Source organism: Paramormyrops kingsleyae, chromosome 17, assembly GCF_048594095.1.
Source record: "Paramormyrops kingsleyae isolate MSU_618 chromosome 17, PKINGS_0.4, whole genome shotgun sequence".
NCBI classification, from domain to species: domain Eukaryota; kingdom Metazoa; phylum Chordata; class Actinopteri; order Osteoglossiformes; family Mormyridae; genus Paramormyrops; species Paramormyrops kingsleyae.
The window spans coordinates 23,594,736-23,609,340 of NC_132813.1; the positions used below are offsets into that span (position 1 = coordinate 23,594,736).

Below are 14,605 nucleotides of genomic sequence, written 5' to 3' on the forward strand. Positions count from 1 at the left end.
GCTGAAACCGATTAACAACCCCCATTGCTACTTAATGGACTAGATCAATATCCCAGAAGTTAAATTGACTCGATGCTATACTCTGATTAAAAAGTGTTCCTTTAATTTTTTTGAGCAGTGTATTTCGATTTTTATTTGTTTTATCCATTATTAGATTTTTTTGGTAAACCTAAATTTAACCCTTTTTTTTTTTACTTCACCGAGAAAATTTTCACAGGTATTACCATGAGAACTTATACTATTAATGGAATACAAAGAAATTAGATCCTCAGAACATTTTTATTTTCATTATTATACAAGGAGAACACAGCACTGTAAAATTGTAATTTTTTTGTTCTGTGGGAACAAACACAAAATGGTTTACCTGCAGGCCATACTTTGAAACCTACTAGTGGTAAATGACCCCCCAAAAAACACTATATATACAGGGTGTCTATAAAGTTTCTTTACAATGTCAAAAATGTATTACAAAGGCAATTGATGAGATATCTTCATCAGATTTGTTCTATGTACTCATTGGTCATCAAAGTTTTTAATCAAATTGCAAACAAAGGTACGGGACATCACTAATCTAAAGAAGAGGATCACTGATGCCATTGTCTCCATTGATGAGGGTATGCTGCAGCGAACACGGCGACATCACTAATCTAAAGCAGAGGATCACTGATGCCATTGTCACCATTGATGAGGGTATGCTACAGCGAACACGGCGACATCACTAATCTAAAGCAGAGGATCACTGATGCCATTGCCACCATTGATGAGGGTATGCTACAGCGAACACGGCGACATCACTAATCTAAAGCAGAGGATCACTGATGCCATTGTCTCCATTGATGAGGGTATGCTGCAGCGAACACGGCGACATCACTAATCTAAAGCAGAGGATCACTGATGCCAGTGCCACCATTGATGAGGGTATGCTACATTGAACATGGCAAGAAATCGAGTACCGTCTTGATGTACTTTGTGCAACTAATGGTGCCCATATAGAGGTGTATTAAATGAGGCAAAAAAAAAACATAAATATATACGTCTCATTTTGTAGTAATTTCCACATATCTGTCTCTTCATTTGCCTTTGTAATAATTTTTTTAAACTGTTAGGAGACTTTATGGACACCCTGTATGTATGTATATATATAAATCCTTTAAGTAATGTTTCAGCAATCCACAAGAGTATTTCAGTTGTTATGATAGTTTAAAAAGCCATTGTGGCCTTTTAATGGAGTATTACTTTGTCACATGCTCCATCAAGAGATTAAAGCTTTCGCAAACTAACTTTTTATAATTTCAATTGACTGATCCTCTGTGCTGATTTGTAACATGGAGGACATGAATTTCAAAGTCAAAGTCAGCTTTATTGTCAATTTCTTCTCATGCACTGGACATGCAAAGGGATCGAAATTGCGTTTCTCACTGTCCCATGCGCAGACAAGACACAAGACATGACAGGATAGGACAAACAGTGAAGTGCACAAGCACAACAAAAAACACATCCTAAGTACTGAGTAACAGTATATAAAGTATATAAAGTGCAGGCAGCTTAAGGCATATACTTTTGGTACTGAAATAGAGATATATAAAGTGTTTCCAGTATTGTAAAAAGTGTTTCTGTGCAGAGAATTTCAATAATAGTAATGCTAGTAATAGTAATAGCAGCTGTAATAGTAATAATAATAATACAATACAATAATAATAATATAATAATAATAATAGTAGTAGTAGCAGATTGTGCAATTTGTATATTTCAGAGGTAGTCGTTTCTGTGGGTCAGAGCCAAGAGTGTTTCTCTTTTTTGGGGGAGGGCGGCAGATTCCTAGCCACTTGCTAGTCTGGTGGCTCTGTTGGCTGGTGCTGAGTGTGGGGGGGGGGGGGAGTTCAGTAGTCTCACAGCCTGGTGGATGAAGCTGTTGCTTTGTCTGGTAGTGCGGGAGCGGAGGCTCCTATACCTCCTTCCAGAGGACAGGAGGCTGAACAGATCGTGTGCAGGGTGGCTTGCATCGCTCACAATTGTGATGGCTTTGCGGGTGAGGCGGGTGGTGTATATATCTTTCAGGGAGGGAAGTGGTGCAACAATGATCCTCTCAGCTGTGCTCACAATGCGCTGTAAGGCTTTCCTGCTGTATTCAGTGCAGCTCCCTCCCCACACAGTGATGCAGCTGGAAAGGACGCTCTCAATGGTTCCTCTGTAAAAGACGGTCATGATGGGTGGTGGAGCTCTTGCCTTCTTGAGTTTGCGCAGGAAGTAGAGGCGCTGCTGGGTTTTCTTTGCCAGTGTTGCAGTGTTGGTGGTCCAGGAGAGGTCTTCACTGATGTGCACCCCCAGGAATTTGGTGCTCCTTACTCTCTCCACAGCAGCACCGTCGATGGTCAGTGGCAGATGTTGGGTGTGGTCTCTCTGGAAGTTGACAACAATCTCCTTGGTCTTGCTTACATTCAGCAGGAGGTTGTTGTTCTTGCACCACGTGGTCAGAAGGTCGACCTCTTCCCTGTAGTGAGTCTCATTTCCCTTGGTGATGAGCCCCACCAGAGTTGTGTCGTCCGCAAACTTCACAAGGTGATTGGAGCTGTAGGTTGGTGTGCAGTCGTGTGTCAGTAGGCTGAAGAGCAGAGGACTGAGCACACAGCCTTGTGGGACCCCTGTGCTCAGAGTGATGCTGCTCGAGGTGTTGTTGCCGACGCGTACTGCTTGTGACCTTTGGCTGAGAAAGTCTAGTAGCCAGTTGCAGAGGGAGGTGCTGAGGCCCAGTTTGGCAAGTTTGCAGATGAGTTGTTGTGGTATTATGGTGTTGAATGCTGAACTGAAATCTAAGAACAGCATTCTCACATATGAATCTTTCCTGTCCAGGTGAGTGAGAGCTGGGTGGAGGACAGAGCAGATTGCGTCCTCTGTGGATCGTTTAGCTCTGTAAGCGAACTGGAAGGGGTCCAGGGTGGGGGGGAGGATGGATTTGATGTGTGACATGACTAGCCGTTCGAAGCACTTCATGATGATGGGCGTCAGTGCCACAGGACGGTAGTCATTGAAGCAGGATGGTGATGATTTCTTTGGCACAGGTATGATGGTGGCAGCTTTGAAACATGATGGTACAATGGCTTGCTTCAGGGAGGTGTTAAAGATGTCTGTAAAGACATCCTTCAGCTCCTCTGCGCAGTCCTTCAGCACTCTACCAGGGATGTTGTCTGGTCCTGCTGCTTTCCGGGTGTTGACGGTGGAGAAAGTCTTTCCCACGCTGGCAGCAGACAGGTACAGAGTCTGGTCATGCGGAGGCAGTGGGGTTTTCTGTGGTCGGGTGTTGTTTTGTGCTTCATAGCGTGCAAAGAAGTTGTTCAGGTTATTGAGCAGAGAGGTGTCGCTCTCACAGCTCTTTGGCGCTGGCTTGTAGTCCGTGATGGCCTGAATGCCCTGCCATAGGCTCTGTGCATCTCTGCTGTTCCCGAAATGGGAGGTTATCTGGTGTGTGTACTCTTTTTTTGCTTTCCTGATGCCCCGAGACAGGTTGGCTCTTGCTGTTCTCAGGCCATTTCCTTGTTTCACATTTTCCTTGTTCCTGTTTGTTGTTGCTGTTTCCTTGTTTCCATTTCATTGTTGATCTTTTTGAATAGTTTCACATTTTAATCACCCTTTTCTCCAGATCCCAGCATTCCATTTGAGAACTTACAGAGCTCTTCAAGTTCAATGGTACCAGTTAATTCATCCTGAAATATGACCTCATATTCAACGATAAGCAAATAAGCAGTATGCTAATGTTGCAGTGTGAGATTACATAGTTCTTCACCTCCACATGTAGAAAAAGCATCAGACCCAGTACATGGTGGTGTTTTTTTGTGTTACACACCTACACAACAGACTGGTATGTTACATGTTTGTGGTAGCAGATAATTTGCCCTGTCACTTAATTTTTGATATTTGATGAACTTCTACACTACTCTAATGTCCTCTGTGGATGTTATGAAGACATGCTTCATGAACTTTTTGTTTGTACAACAGTGCCATCACATGGCATTGTCAATGAGGATAGAGGAGGAACCCACAGACTTCTACGAAGGGCACAGGCAAAACTTTGTACTGCTGCAAACTTGCAATACATTATTCTCTACTTTAATGCCATCTTTCCTGCAGCTCAGCTCCTAGAAATTGATTTTTGTCAAACTGCATTTGTCCAGCATAAGGTACACTAGTTGTACTTGTAGTACATACCACTGCACCGTGTGCTGCAGGAAGTTATTCACTCTCTGGATTCTATAAGGGAATCTGTTCCATTGAACCAGGTACTAGGGCATTTATATCATCTCAACATATCAGTTTAAATTGATTTTTTTCTGCTGTTTTCTTAAAAACTAGAGCTTTTGTAAGTCTAAAAGATACGTGCTATCTGACCTCAATCACTACCTGTGTATCCACTGCAAAGGTAAACAGGCAAGATAAACTTCAGTGTGAAATACAAATGGTGACAAGCAGTCTTTGTGCCACAACCAATGCCATTTATTGTCTGGGCCTGAAAGTGCATTATAAAGTCACAAATGATACAAAGCACATGTATCTAAGTGGTGAATTCTCTCCCTACTGTGTGGTGAGCGTACTGGCACAGAATGGCTGTCCTTACGTCATTTTGATGGGAGATACACAGTGGTAGTTGAAGTGGTTCTCCATTGGTACTTAAATGTAACTGTCTGGTTTTGAAGTGTAATATGACAATATACATTGTAAGGGCAATTTAATGAATGTGAGTACCCAAGTATGACTTTCATCAAAATAACCAGCCCTTGCCCTTATCACAGTAGCGCAGATTTGCAGCATCCATTCCAGCAATTTTTGTAAATAATTTGTGTCCAATCCCTCCAAGCTCCTTTCCAAGCATGCAGACAGTTCTGTCTTATTTGCTGGACAGTCATTTCAAACTTTTTGATCCAGATCATCCCATGCCAGCTGAATGGGCATCTGCAGACTGGGGATGCCAAGACATAATTCTCAAAACTTTTTGCATTTCTTTGGATTGGATATAATATTGGCTCTATTTTGTAGAATGCTTGGGATCATTATCCTGTTCAAGATTTTTTGTCCAATATGTGAACCAGTAGGAATTGTGTGATGTTGAAGAATTAATTGATAATTTTCTTTTTGCATAATTCATATAATTTGGACTACACCTCCAGACCTTCCTCCCCCAAAAAACACCCCAATACCATCATCGATCCACCTCCATGTTTCACTGTAGGAACAACACAACTACATAGGCCTACAACTACCATGATCATGCTTGCTAGCTGAATGTCTGCCTCTGACAGCAACATGATGCCCCCCTAAAAAAAAAAAGTAAAGAAAAATTTTGTTAGCATCACATCCTAAGCATCAGTTGACCAGGTTAATAGTTGAAGACTCAGTAAACAGGTTTAATAGGAGTACATTTGTATCAACCAATGGAAAATGTTTAGGACTACAGATCAGGTCTGAAATTATATTGGGGGGGCTCAAACTAGAATTTGCCTAATTTAACATTTTAGTCAGCAGCTGGCATTGGTAAGTATGTATATGTACCCAGCAGTGAACCCCATCCTTATGAATTATGCTCTGTATGATAACCGGCATAATCAATAATTACTTCTTGATAGGCTTAATCGGCCAGGGGGGGTTACACATGATTGGCCGGAAGGCTAACATTGAAAACCATCAGAGCAGCATAATCCTCATGAACAGTGACAGACTGTATACGTGTACAATACTGCTCTAGATAAAAGGTAATAGTGCATATCAAACCAGCTGATACGAATCAGTTGCCCGACGACTCCACCAGCAATGCGCAATTTTGATGCCCTCGAAAGTAGCGATTCGCGTTTGGTGGCTCTGCGCATGCGCGAGTAGCAGTACAGTAGAGTAAAACTGAGCAAAAGACGGACGTAGGCTCTTGCTATTTTATTTATTTAGCTGTCGTGTCTTAGCCAGCTAATAGAGTACATTTGCCATTTCGGTGTTATAAAAGTACAAAAACCATGACGGAGTTACAGTCAGCCTTACTACTCAGACGACAGCTAGCAGGTAAATTTAAAAGATAGGTGCTAACTAGCTAGCACCTAACAAAACGCATTTGTTTACTATTGTAGACGGCTACATTAGTTAGGTGAACTAGTTTTGTGTGCATTGGTAGCTAATCAGCCGGAGCAAACCGCAGTGTATTGAGGCTCGTTGTGTTGCTTTACATTAGAAAGTAGCCGGGTGTTTGGGAAAAATGTTTTCAAACAATGTAGCTAGTTAGCTTACGTAAATAGTTTACGTTGGAGTTCTTCACTAAAACTGACTCACTACTCGGCTAGCTAACAGCCCTAAAGCAGTTTTCTTCCCTTCCGTAGTCGGTGCCTTTGGCAGTAGGTTTGTTTGTGCGTGGCTGTTGTACGAGCTGAGTAACTGTTGCGTGTTGACATGATGTGAACTGAATTGTTAAGACGTATAGCTGGGGCTATTTAACACATTAGCCACAAGCTAGGCAGCTTTATGGCTTCTGGTTTCGGTGTCGGCACTTAGCCACTTCGGGGTAGCTCTTGCCCCCTCTTTGTTTTTTCCTTTTGTCTGCAAGCCAGCTAAAGCTGCATTACAGAGCATATCCCTTGACATGGTTTAAACACTGATCGGCTCAGAAAATCAGCCTCCACGTCTATTATACATGTCGCCTTATCAGTGTGATGTGGCTTATCTACAGTGTGATATTAAAATAGGACGGCAGGTCCAGAAAGCTGCTTTGTGCACATCCTGTGTATGTTCTGCTCATTGGTTCACTCGATCATTCGGTTCAATAGCGTTGAAGGCCTGGTTTAACTGCGCATGTCTAAATTTATGGATAGCCTACGTTGTACCCACTTATTTGTTAACATTTAATGATGTCTTGATAAACATTATCGAAAAGTATCTGGGGGGCAGATTTCCAGTCTGATGATCTCCGTATTGGTTTCAAGAGATGCTCTACCTCGCATTTTTCAGCAATTGCTAAAAGTTAGTTATTCATCTGAGAATTCTGTTTTTTCTTTGTTATCCCTCTGGAAACCCTTATGTTAACTGTTTTAGTTTGTGATTAATTTACCACTCACAGTGTGTAATTGTAATATGCTTTCGTGTTGATTCCAGAGTTGAATAAAAATCCAGTGGAAGGCTTCTCTGCAGGATTAATAGATGACAATGATCTCTATCAGTGGGAAGTTCTAATCATTGGCCCGCCAGACACACTTTAGTAAGTATGAGAGTATTTTTATCCATAGAGTAAGGTACTTATTTCTTGTTGTTTTTTTGAAAATCAGGTATATGTGGGGTTTATTGGTCACAAATGGAATACAGAAGTGATAGAGTGAGATTAAGAATGAAATATCTTGTTTCTAAAAAATGATATAGTACAGTGTACCTGTAGTATGAATTTTGCTACATTTTATATTTTTCCTTTTCTGCTCACAGCGAAGGTGGTGTGTTTAAAGCTCATCTCACATTTCCAAAAGATTATCCACTTCGTCCACCCAAAATGAAATTTGTCACTGATATTTGGCATCCTAATGGTGAGTGCACTAACTTAGCTTTTGGTCTGATTTTATTTTTTTTTCTTCCTCCTCACATTCAGTTGCAAACCTAATTATTTTTTGTCTGTGTCCCATTTCCAGTGGACAAGAATGGTGATGTGTGTATTTCTATTTTGCACGAGCCTGGGGAGGACAAGTACGGGTACGAGAAGCCGGAGGAGCGCTGGCTTCCCATCCACACTGTAGAGACCATCATGATCAGCGTGATCTCCATGCTGGCGGATCCTAACGGTGACTCCCCTGCTAATGTAGATGCGGCAGTAAGTACTTTTGATCCACTTCGCTTTCCTTCACTGTATCTTTGTCATTCTAGTATAGTTCAGTGTTAGAAACTCAGTTTCCCAGTGGTCCATGCTGTCAAATGTTTTTCCCATGTTCCATTTTCACCCTTCCCTACCACATAAATGTTTGCTTCCTTATTTATCTAATTATGTAATTGTTCTATGGCATTATCTTGTACAAATATAAATTCAAAACTCCTAGTTCCAGAGGGAATTTCTTCTTTTAGTAAATACCATTAAGACTGCTATTAATGTCTGATGATAGTTATCATCTTTTGATGTTTTCTTATATATGAAGGAGAACAGTTGTAAAATTAATGTGCTATCCCTACAACATTTGTAACATTGTATCGAATGGTTTGCTAAAAATAATTTAACAAATGACACTAATCACCTGGTTAATTTTTTATATTCACTTTATAGTTTGTTCTAGTTTGAATTTTTCTTAAATTTTGATGAACTCTACATTTCAACCCTGGCAGAAAGAGTGGAGGGAAGACCGACACGGCGAATTCAAAAGGAAAGTTGCTCGTTGTGTAAGAAAAAGTCAAGAGACTGCTTTCGACTGACGTTTGTTCAACACCTAGTAGCTTCAGTTTTCAGGGTAAGAGCTATAAACATCCATCATTATATTATTTTCCCTTAGCATTATTTTTATGATTCCGACAGATTGAATGGAGAATACTAGTTAGTATTTAGGGCAGTAACATAGTGAGGTTTTCTATTTTATTCGGTTTTTGTTGCAAAAATATTCCAGTTGTACATGATCTAATTCACTGTCTGTCAAAAAAATTCACTCTGTTTGGTTGACATCAATGCCTAGGCAAGTAAATAATGTACAGCAGTATTGCTTTGTCTGGTGACAGTCTGGCAGCCCAGGTTAGGAAGGATACTGCTCTGTATGTACAGTAATCATTACTTTATTGTTCGCTTACTTTGGTTTGAAAAAACTGGAGTTAATGTACTTTGTTCCTACAAAAACCAGGAACCCTGGTTTTATAAGAGTACATAATGTGATATATCACCATGTAATGAAATTTCACTAATTAATTTAGTTGCATGTACCATTCGTTACTTAACCACCCTACTTCCATTCCCAACAAGCTAAAGTTTTCCATATGTTGTTCGCATGAATTTTGTGGTGCTACTTTGGACAGATTTTAAAGCAATGTTGAATGTACATTTCTCTAGTAAGATGCAATAGTTTGCTTTATTTGTAGTATACCTAGTGCCTAGTGGAGAGTTTTTTTTTTTTTTTTTCAGGTCTCCGATTGACAAGCAGGGTGGCACTACCTTGATGGACTCTCCCCACTTATTGCCAGACTTGCCCTAGTGAGCTATGGCTGACCCAGGCTGGAAAAACAGGCTGTGGTAGAACACATTGCCACAATGACATGAACTCTGACTGAAATGCACAACAAGTGCCAACTTAAAAGCAAGTGGAAAAAAAGGAAGACACAGTTTCTGAAGTCCAGTGATTTACTTCAATTTTCAGGAAGAATGGGAAACACCTGTACATAGCACTGATATAAAATGTTATATACGAACTGTTCATATTCACACAGGAACATCTAGTACCAAATAAACAGCACTTCTGTAGTCATCACATGGACGCCGCACACTTCGGTGGATTTTGGTGCCCTTTCCCTCACCCTCCATAATCCAGTTGCATCAGTGTGATTTTTATGTGTTGTTTTGAACATAAGCCTTGTAATAGGATTATAACAGAAAAATTGGTTATGGCTCTCATTAGCGACTAATAATATGCCAGACTGATTGGCTCCAAAATTATGATCTCGGTCATCCTGATTTTTGCATGTGTACCCTTTTCTTATTATCATAAATGTTGGAAATGAAATGATTGGTAACCCACTTTGAAGCATTTTTGCGTGTAATCCTCTGCTGCTGGCTTCCTTAAACCATATGAAAAAGAGGGAACGTGATGATTCCTTGGCAGTGTTTAGCTGCACCTGATTGGCTTGGTGGCTTCAACATGGCATGTTGTCAGGTCCGGGTGCTTCAGATGGCCTGCTCATGTCGTGTTGCATGCTCCTGTTGTCATTTCCTTTTCTTTAGATTTATTTTTACTAATGTGCCCTCCCCTCAAAAGTGCCTCTCTTTGCTTGGTAAATGCATTGTAATTAACATAACTTCAGGGTAAATAAATCAACAGTGTCCATTGCTAGGCACACTGTCCCATAACTTTTTCTACGATTTGTGCTCCAATTAGAATGAGCTGGTATATTTAAATGGCCATTTGGTGTAGCAATAATACAAACACACACATAAATTTCCTAAGCAAATGGTGCACTTTTCCCCTGTATCTGTGCCATAAAACTAGGTTTGGGATACCTGATATACAGTGTTGTTTTCACTGGTGCCCATTTGGGCTTCATGAAGCACACGTTTCCTCTTTGATTTGCTTTCACATTTCTGGGTTAAGTTACCACAACAATATAAGTATGTGTTGGTGTTTAGAAGTATTTGCAGTTTTTTTTCCCTTTTGGATGGACTGCTACAGGTTTCATGCATAATGTGCAAAACAAAAGTGATGTATATTTTTCATGCTATGGAAATTGGCCCCCTCTGTAGTAAGTTCTTCCAAAATATAATTTCTGTAAATTCAATCATTTTTGTTAACTTGTGTCATCGTCGCAACCATAAGTAGGATGGATGGATGGGTTTTTATGATGCAGCAAAAGCTACTGCTATGAGAGTGTTATAATTTGCCTATTGGATGAAATCCATTACTAAACTTTGCATGCCTTTACTGATCGGACGGATGAATTGATGTTCTGTGACATGAATGGATTCATTTTTCCCAGCAGTGAAATGTTTTTGTGGAATAGGACATTGTTTACATAGGATGTTAGATATTCAGTGAAAGATTGACCAAGATGCATTTAAAGGTAAATTTATCATTTCAAGATTTTTTTTGCCATTGTGATGTCTTAAAGGGATAATCCACACTTTATTTGCCAGATGGGTGTAGGTTCATATCTAGCTTTGTTGCAGCGGAATATTTGCATATGTATTTATTCTAGTTTTGGATGCTGTTACATATAATGTATTTTTGGTAACATCTGTAGCAGAGATTTTAGACCATTAACCACAACACTGTTTCCAGAACGATCAGTCAACATTATGAAATACGGACTATATAAATGACATCATTAGGTTCTATTGTCATGAGGTGCATAAAAATAAGTAGCAGTTAATCACAAGCCATTTCATTCTGCTTTTGTTCAGCAGGGGGCAGTGCTGTCCTCCCTTTTCCAGGTATAACAAAAGCATGTACATTTATTCTCAGAAGACCAGTCCTCTTGGCACAGAACATCACGGCTGTTGTCTTCTGCTCTTTTGTTATCCGTATAGGAAAATATTACCAATGCTCTTAAGTTTGTGAGTCAGCCTGTACAATAAAGGTGTTCGCCTGTACTTATCACCCAGCAGCAAAATGCTGCATGTGGACTAAATGATCTAAATCAGGGGTGACCAATCTTATCCGCAAAGCGCCGGTATGTATGCAGGTTTTTGGGATAACCTGTAGGTCAGCTGTTCAAACCCAGGTGTGAGGACTCTTCAACCAATCAGTCCTCTGATTAGTAATCTAATTAGGGAGTTGCAGCGAAAACCCGCATACACAGTGGCCCTTTGTGGATAAGATTGGCCACCCCTGATCCTAATGTTTATGGGGTTGCTATAGAATATCAACTACTGTGCTGTGTTTTCCAGCCTTTAATTATAATTTTATGTGTCTATGAAAAGGCACTTTATAAGTTGGTTGATAACATGACATGTTTCTCAGAACAAAATGTAGAACTGACTATTATAAAATGTGTATTATTAAATGCGTTACAGGTATGGATGGATTTTAGAATGAAACAAAAACTGAAATATGAAAAAATACTTAGGCTGCAAACAATGCAAGAATGGACAAGACCCACATAATGTGCACATTTTTCTGATATAATTATGAAGACAAACTTAGGTGCAAATAGGCTTTAAAGAGTGGCAGTAAGTAGGAGCTCAAATTAAAAAATGTTAGTACTATCAGGTGAGTATTTCAGTGTTTTTTTTATCAACAGTTGCTTACTTTAATGGTACTCTGATAACTTTTCTGAATTAAGGAACAGTTATTTGTAACACAGTTGTGCTGGGAAGACAAAATAAATGTTACATTAATCCATATACATTATATTGTCTTTCAAGCGCAAGAGCTTTAGAAATTGAAAATGTTAGTTGTAAATTACATTTCAGATAATTGAAATGTCTTTGATAATTTATTTTGTAATATTTCTCTATGTTCAGTTTCTTAAATTGTAGTGGAACTACCAAAAAGATCTCAAAAAATTAATACACAATGTATTCAAATCAGACCGAAAGATTGTTTTTTTAATAACGAATAAAAGATATTGAGTTAGAGTGAGAGTTCTTGTATTTTCATTAGGGCTGTCAATAGATTAAAATATTTATTCGTGATTAATCACACAACTGTCCATAGTTAATTGCAAATTAAATCATGAATTGTTTGAGTTGTGATCGAATTTTCCCCATAAGAAATAATGGAAAACCAATTAATTGGGTTCCTGCCCCAAAAAATTACACCTAAATATGTTTTTTTTAAGCATTTAAACACAAAATGAACAGGATAAAACAAGAAGAGTATATACTGTACTAAACACACCTAAGCACATTTATCAAAACAGTAATTTGTAAAGTAAGAAAATAAATGTATCCAAACAATGTGTAAAGTAAAAAAAAAAAAAAAGTGTTCTGCCCCGATCGTCCGCTCCTTGCGTGTGCCACCCCCCTCTTTAACCCCGTGTTGAATCCCTGTGTGATCAGCTGTTTTTGGTTGTTTTCATTAGCCCTCTGTATTTCGTCCGCGTTTCAGTTTGTTTCCCCAGTCTGGTCATTGTATTGTCCTTCTGCGTTTTGCCTGCCTCACATGTAATTAAACCCCGTATTCCCCGATACCCTGACGTCTGCGCCTTTGTCTCAGTTCTGTCCCCGCTCGGCTTTGTTATTAATATTAAAATAATGAATAAGAAATCTTTATTTTTAAGTGTATTTTATTATATAATAATTACTGTTACTGTCTATTGTTGTCTAAATGTATTTTTACTCTCTATATGTATTCAGCTAGTGTAAACATGCACGATGCTATCACAGCGAATGCAAGGCTGAGACTGAAGCGTTACCCTTTGTTTCAGCTGAGAGAGATGCTGCGTGACTCATTTCCCTGCGCCTACAAGTTATCTTAGGTAGTTGTTCACGGTTTGACTTCTGAGATTAAGACCGAGCTCTAGGTAATTTTTTTTCGAACTGGTTGGTTCGACTTTTAAGAAATTCGAGTTCTAATGAGTTCGAGAACTGAGGTACCACTGTATTAGAGTTGGCAAGGCAAGATTGCTTTATGCAAATGTATGCATTTATTATTGGAAATCAATTGGCAAAAATAAACAACAACAAAGATTGTCCAAAAGTCATCAGAAACCCTTCATCGCGTAGATTTGCTCTGGACATTGGTGGGGACCTATGACTCCACCCCCCCATCCCCTGCCCCACCCACCAACCCCGCCACCCCAACTCCGTCCACGGAATGCATGTTTTTTTAATATGCTGCAAAATGCAAAATCACTTTACATTAATACTAGCAATGCTTCGATTAATATTAATCCACTCGAAATGCAATTCATTAAGTTAAATTAAGGAATAGTGTAATGTCAAAACCCCACTAGCATTAACGTTAACTGTTGTCGTTACTTTGATGGACATTGATGGATTCACTAGCGAACTTGAAGTGACTTACACTTTTCTTTGAAAAAAAAGCTCCTTATGTCCAGCTTCTTTTTTTTTGCTGCCGCCATCCTCACATGTGTCACCCAACACACCTTCTTGCACGGGGAAAAAAATCCACTGCATTTGGCACTGCTTGTATCTGAACGCAGCCACAGCCTCTCACATGATAGCAGGGAAATGCACAGCCAATCAAAATGTTCATATGTGTTTTGGGGGCGGGAGGACTCAAGGAGAGAACGTGATTTATCCCTTTCTGCGTGTCTAGGTTAATGTTGACAGCACGATTGTTTTTTTTTTGTTTGTTTTTTTTTAAGTGGATTAAATTATTGGTGGGGACATTTCAATGGTCGGAGGATATTGGTGGGGACACATCCCCTCCGTCCACCAGAAATCTACGCCCCTGCATTACATATAGGATAGTGTATAGCTGTATGCTTGAGCTTTGCAGGAATCTCACATCTTTTTTGTTTCTGATTGCAATGTATAGAAATGACTGCCATCAAACCTCTATTTTGAAAATTAACAAAATCCTTATGGCCTATATAGCAAATAAATGCAAATAAACCTAATTCATATAGTCTTTCTGACTTTCTGATGTTTATCAGTGACAAACTAGTGTCCTGTCTCAGATTCAACCTCCCAGTTTATCTCACTCTTGCCTGACTTTTGTTTTTACTAGTTTTCCAATGGGATGTTGCTACCAGCTCTCACAAGGTTATATAATGTTTTAGCCATGTAAAGCTTTAAGAGATTTAGGGATAAGAGCTGTCACACGCGTCCAGACCAGCATGTCCTCTTGTTGCCCCATTTCTAAAAATAAATGATTGGGATTAGATTTTCAGTGCTTCTGTTAAAGGAAAAAAGCGGCCTACCTTACTCTGCATGACTGCCAGGTGTAGTGCAACACTCTTCCATAGTGACCATTACCTTCTGTCAGTAAAGTCTCAGAGGGTTAAAGGC

General features: G+C 39.5%; 1 protein-coding gene across 1 annotated transcript; it reads left to right on the forward strand.

Annotated features, from left to right (window-relative positions):
• The first annotated feature begins 5,830 nt into the window (after positions 1–5,830).
• On the forward strand, positions 5,831–11,285 carry LOC111856820 (ubiquitin-conjugating enzyme E2 G1-like). Its single transcript, XM_023837076.2, has 6 exons — positions 5,831–6,039; positions 7,120–7,222; positions 7,441–7,538; positions 7,641–7,819; positions 8,323–8,444; positions 9,104–11,285. Exons 1-5 carry the CDS (start codon positions 5,994–5,996, stop codon positions 8,407–8,409), a joined length of 513 nt encoding a protein of 170 aa, XP_023692844.1. The 5' UTR covers positions 5,831–5,993; the 3' UTR covers positions 8,410–8,444; positions 9,104–11,285.
• The last annotated feature ends 3,320 nt before the right edge of the window (positions 11,286–14,605 follow it).

Coding starts and splice junctions, on each gene's coding strand:
- LOC111856820 (XM_023837076.2), top strand. CDS start 5,994: ATGACGGAGTTACAGTCAGCCTTACTACTCAGACGACAGCTAGCAG. Junction 7,539..7,640: donor TGATATTTGGCATCCTAATG/GTGAGTGCACTA, acceptor TCCCATTTCCAG/TGGACAAGAATGGTGATGTG. Junction 7,820..8,322: donor CTGCTAATGTAGATGCGGCA/GTAAGTACTTTT, acceptor CAACCCTGGCAG/AAAGAGTGGAGGGAAGACCG.